This window comes from Mycetomoellerius zeteki, unplaced genomic scaffold, assembly GCF_001594055.1.
Source record: "Mycetomoellerius zeteki isolate Tzet28-1 unplaced genomic scaffold, Tzet1.0 scaffold367, whole genome shotgun sequence".
In the NCBI taxonomy this organism is placed as follows: domain Eukaryota; kingdom Metazoa; phylum Arthropoda; class Insecta; order Hymenoptera; family Formicidae; genus Mycetomoellerius; species Mycetomoellerius zeteki.
The window spans coordinates 178655-183872 of record NW_017257357.1 but is presented as its reverse complement, the minus strand read 5'-3'; the positions used below and the strand labels follow the sequence as shown (position 1 = coordinate 183872).

The following is a 5218-nucleotide window of genomic DNA, read 5'->3' as shown; positions in this document are numbered from 1 at the left end:
TGCAACTGTTGTAAAATTCTTCAATACGATTGGTTCTTGCTTTTGGTTCCTGACAGATCTAAGTGTATAAACCAATCATATTGAAGAATTTTACAACAGTTGCAAAGCTGCTTTCTCTGCTGAACGCAGCCAATGGGCGCGTTCAAGTTGACAAAGCGGCTAACCTGCTCGCCAAGCAAATGAACATAATTGGTTGTTACTTATAGATCCAACCAATCATATTCAATCGCTCGGTAAGCACGCCTAGCCGCTTTGCCGTCTTGAACTTGCCCAATGTCACCGTTCTTCAATTATCCCCGGGCTTCAAATTCTATATAAAGACTCTAGAGTCTAAAAACAGTCTGGTTATGCGAGAAAAAAATGACTTGAACAGACCTATAATTCCATGAAAATCTTTTCCATTTCGTGAATTCATGCATTGTGGTGATTTCTGTGATTGTGGTGCATTGGTATCCCTGCGTTACACTCGCGCCGAGCACGTTCATTAAAGAAATTTTGTGGTTATCTTTTACAAATGGCGACCTACGGTGAAACACGCCGTACCGTATAACCCGTAAAGAGTGATCCGGCCTGTTTTTGTCGTGTAAATACAAATTGAAACGTTCGGCACGACTTATCCGGTCGAACGATTAGACGAAAAGCAATCTTCGCGCAACAGATACAATAATCTTGTATTAACAAGACTGTAATAATGGGAAACGCGATGGCTGCCTCCGCACCTCCTCCACCACCACCTCCGTCACCGGGTCCCGGACTATTGCCGAATTTAGGGAAACCGGATCCGTCAACGGACGTTTACGCGCCTACCGAAGCGCCCAGTCAGATCGAGAATCCGGGTACCATCGAGGATTTGCACAAAAAGTGTAAAGGTATCTTGTCAAAGCGCATGTCACGACTTTCGAGTATTCTCTGCTTTCTCTCCAGACTGCTTCTCGTGTTTTTCCAGTTTATCACAGAAAACTTTCAAGTACATTATTTCCTTGACGACCAATAATTAATATATGATTTTCTCTACTCATATAATTTTCCACATTGTCCTTACTAAACTCATTACGTTTTTTCCTATAATTTATATTGTACTTTATGATAAATTATTTTGTCATTTTCTAATATTCTAAATTAAAATTTATGTTTTCTATGTACTTAATAGCCATTCTACAATGTGTTCTTTGTTTCCTGTTTCTTGCTTTTTATCTTTTGCTTTTTTCCTCTTTGTGATCGTTTTATTGACAATTATATTTCTTGATATGTGTTTTCTGTTTTTTCTGAAGTTCGTTAACGTTTATCTCGAGCAATAGAAAACGAAAAATGGGATAAGAGGCAAAGAGGCAAGATATAAAAAATAGCAAAAAGCAAGAAACAGGAAACAAAAAGCACATTGTAGAATAGGCTTGAGTTACATAGACAAAAAAATTACATTTATATTTTATATTTCCAGATATATTTCCTATAAATTTTGAAGGAGCAAAACTGGTAGTCAATAAGGGATTAAGTAACCATTTCCATATTTCACATACTATTAATATGAGTTCTGTAATACAATCTGGTTACAGGTAAATCAGCATAGAAGAAAATATCTGCTTTGTTAATATCTCAATGTGCTTTATAATATAATATAAACCAATATATATATATGTATATGCGCGGCACGCGCATGTGTGTGTGTGTACTATGTAACATAAACCTGGTTTTATTCAGATTTGGTGCAACTTATGTTGGTACAAAACAAATTTCACCTACGGAAGCATATCCTATATTATTGGGTGATATTGACCCAAGTGGAAATCTTAATGCCAATATTCTTCATCAGTTTGGTTCGAGACTCAAAGGAAAATTAGCAGCGCAAGTGCAAAGAAATAAATTTACTGCCGTACAAATGACAGCTGATTATCGAGGGGATGCATATACTTGTTCGTTAACACTAGGCAATCCAGACATTCTTAATGGTTCTGGTAAGTTGATAATATGGAAAACATTGTGTTATAAAATGTATGTGTGTAATCTGTGTTAATATTATAAATATATTTTCAGGTGTCCTTGTTTTACATTATCTTCAAAGCTTAACACCATCGCTTGCATTAGGTGGTGAGCTTGCATACCAACGTGGACCTGGCTTGCCAGGCGGACAAATTGCGTTACTATCCGCTGCAGGGAGATATACGAGTGGTGACTCTACATTCAGCGGTAGCATTAGTAAGTAATAATAGTAGTATAAATTGTTATTATTCTGATACTCATATGATTTTTTGTTTATTAAATAATTATTTTCTAAGGTCCATCCGCTTGTCACCTTTGTTTCCATCAAAGAGCTAGTCAACAATTACAAGTAGGTGTGGAGTTAGAAATTAATGCGCGAATGCAAGAATCGACAGCGACAATTGCCTATCAAGTCGATTTACCTAAAGCAGATTTAGTGTTTAAAGGTATGTATTCACAATTACCTCAAGAATATTATAATTTTATCTAATTCTCTAATTTTTATTTAATTTTTGGTATATTATAGGTAGTGTAGATACGACTTGGACAATAGGGGCGGTCTTAGAAAAGAGATTACAACCGTTGCCATTCTCTTTCGCGCTCAGTGGTATGATCAATCACAGCAAGCAGCAATTTAGATTAGGTTGTGGCCTAATCATCGGTTAAGAACGATATGCGGCTATGTAATTTTCAAAATGCGGATCCAAAGGAAATCGGGGACTATATGCTACACGCTTTACGTGCAGTCAAACAGTCGTGTAATCTTAGGACCTACAATACCATATCGACTCCTTTCTGATTTTAATGGTTATATATTGTGGGCATATTGTTCCGTTAAAAATACAATTCTTGTTATAAACGATCGTGTTAATTTGATTAAATGATCTATACAGATTTCCAGACTGGATTTCTCGTTTTAATATATCGTCTGTTTTTTTTTTATTTCTGTCTATAACATTAAGATATTCGCTACATAACTTTTGTTAGATCAATGCTTTTTCCATCATAAAATTTAAATATATTTTTGTGAATGAAATGTTGTAATGTACTTAGCATGACAAAATTAATGTTTTTTTATATTCACTTTTTGAACAATTGCTAAAAACAAATTTTAATTTTTTATTAAGTCAATCAAATTGTAAAACGCTAAATATAAAAAAGGCTTATTTGTATAATTGAGACGAAAACTTAAACAAATAATTCAATTTTTGTTTATTACATTAATTTCACTAAATTAATGATACTTTTATAAACACATCTCATAATCAAAAATATAGAAGTATAAATATTTACAAAGTAGTAGAATCTTTGAAAGATTCGTCGTGTGGTATCATTTTCTGAACATATGATCAGTTTCTGATATTTTCTATTTATGATAAGTACATAAAATATATATGGCTTTATCATTAATTATATAATTTCAGCATTTATTCGAGTAATAATTTTCTTAGTTACAAATGCAATGCATTTATCATACAAATCATTTAAAAACAGATTTATTTTATATATTATTTATATAAATTGCTGAATGTATCCATTAATTGATATAGGTCTCGCGTTGAAAATTTTCAATTTACGAAATAACAAGTGGTTCGTGAACATTCGTGTTCATGTTTAAACTTTTACTCCATTAACTATTGTTGAAAAAAGTTATTGTAAATATGTCAGATACATATATAAAAAAGACGATATGTTATGTGTCATAATTAAAATAATATAACGATTAGGGAGTAATATTTGCTTTATATTGATTCGATTTACATATGATACAACGCCATAAATTGTAAACATGCGTAATATTCGTAAAAATTGTTGACAAAACTTATTACAACATACATTTTCGTTAGTTATTTCGATGAATGTAAAATTTTGTTTGTATGAGAAAAAGATAAATAGGAAATGTACAATCCCCGGTTTGATGCGTCCGCACGTGCGGAGAGGCCCACGGTTTCTTACTCTTTGATCTGTTTGTATACAATTTTATTGTAAGATACGACAGAATAAAATTGTGTATTGTTAAACAAGATCAGCGTTTTTGTAAAAACATCCCTGATCGTTTATTCTTTAGATTATAAAAAAGAATATTTATATACAGGTACATGTGCTTTATCTTCGGTCGAAGTGTTGAAGTCGGAGCATGCAACTGCGAGTTCATTTTCTGACGAAAATAAGTAATTAGTGCAAAGATCACTAAAAGCTTATGAACCGTGTATATAATATGCATGTGAAATATACACGATCATTTAGCAAATAAAGCATCAAGATCCTTTTAGTATTGTATTCATAGTTCAAAATATTTACTTTAAAAATATTATTTTAAAAGTAAATATTTTGAACTATTCATGTTATTTATGATAAGATTAGGAAAAAAAGTTTTTCTCTGTAATGATCAATGTATGAAGAAATTGGAAATATTGTTACTAAATTTTATTGCATATTAATACGATTAATCTTAGCAAGTACCAATTAACAATAATAAAACTGTTAGTTGTAATTTTCTGTTCGATAATATTAGTAATATTACTATAAGTATTGTGTGGAAAATTATAATTAACAGTATATCATTGTTAATTAGTATTTACTGAGATATCGTGATTGCTACAATTATACGAATTATTTGTTTTATATATTATATATAGGGGAGAGTGGTCTAAATCGGACCGTGTTCTAAATAGGACCTTTTTAATTTAAATGAATACGGTTAAGCAGATTTGCATACTATTTATAACGTAAAGTCCTTATAAGACACCGAACATGTATAATAGAGCAGTTTGACAGTTCTCTGTCATAACATTCATAAAATAGAGGCAAATATGTATTTTCAGCCATTGTGCGAAAATTTTTTTAAAAAAGAAAATCCTTGTAAATCATTATTTAAAAGGTGTTAAAAATTTGAAAAGTAATTGATTTAAGATAATTAAAGAGTGTAGAATTATAAAAATCAAGAAAAAATATCAAGCATTTCGTGATTACTTTTGCGGTTTATTGTAAAATTTGTTCCAAAGTTCGAAAAGACCCGTGTCCAAATCGGACAGTACAGTGAATAATTATAGGCCTGGTTGTAGTACTGGTGATCGGCTGACTAGATCTGGTCCAAGCAATTAAATCAGTAAAATATCATGAGTCATCAGACTCAGATTAGTTGAGTTTTATTGATTTCAATTCTGATGATATAAACAGTCAGTATTTTTTTTTCCGAAAAAAATGTTTATCTTTGACTGTCAAATTGCTCGTTTTTACT

General features: G+C 31.7%; 1 protein-coding gene across 1 annotated transcript; it reads left to right on the top strand.

The window, feature by feature from the left end:
• Window positions 1-459: 459 nt before the first annotated feature.
• LOC108725899 (Translocase of outer membrane 40) lies at window positions 460-2897 on the top strand. The gene is made up of 6 exons (XM_018453192.1): window positions 460-869; window positions 1439-1553; window positions 1699-1952; window positions 2032-2193; window positions 2274-2423; window positions 2504-2897. Exons 1-6 carry the CDS (start codon window positions 692-694, stop codon window positions 2641-2643), a joined length of 999 nt encoding a protein of 332 aa, XP_018308694.1. The 5' UTR covers window positions 460-691; the 3' UTR covers window positions 2644-2897.
• The last annotated feature ends 2321 nt before the right edge of the window (window positions 2898-5218 follow it).

Bases quoted from the DNA above. Each gene is read 5' to 3' on its own strand.
- LOC108725899 (XM_018453192.1), top strand. From the start codon at position 692: ATGGGAAACGCGATGGCTGCCTCCGCACCTCCTCCACCACCACCTCCG. The intron at 1,953-2,031 runs GTAAGTTGATAA...ATATATTTTCAG, and splicing joins AGACATTCTTAATGGTTCTG to GTGTCCTTGTTTTACATTAT. The intron at 2,424-2,503 runs GTATGTATTCAC...GGTATATTATAG, and splicing joins AGCAGATTTAGTGTTTAAAG to GTAGTGTAGATACGACTTGG.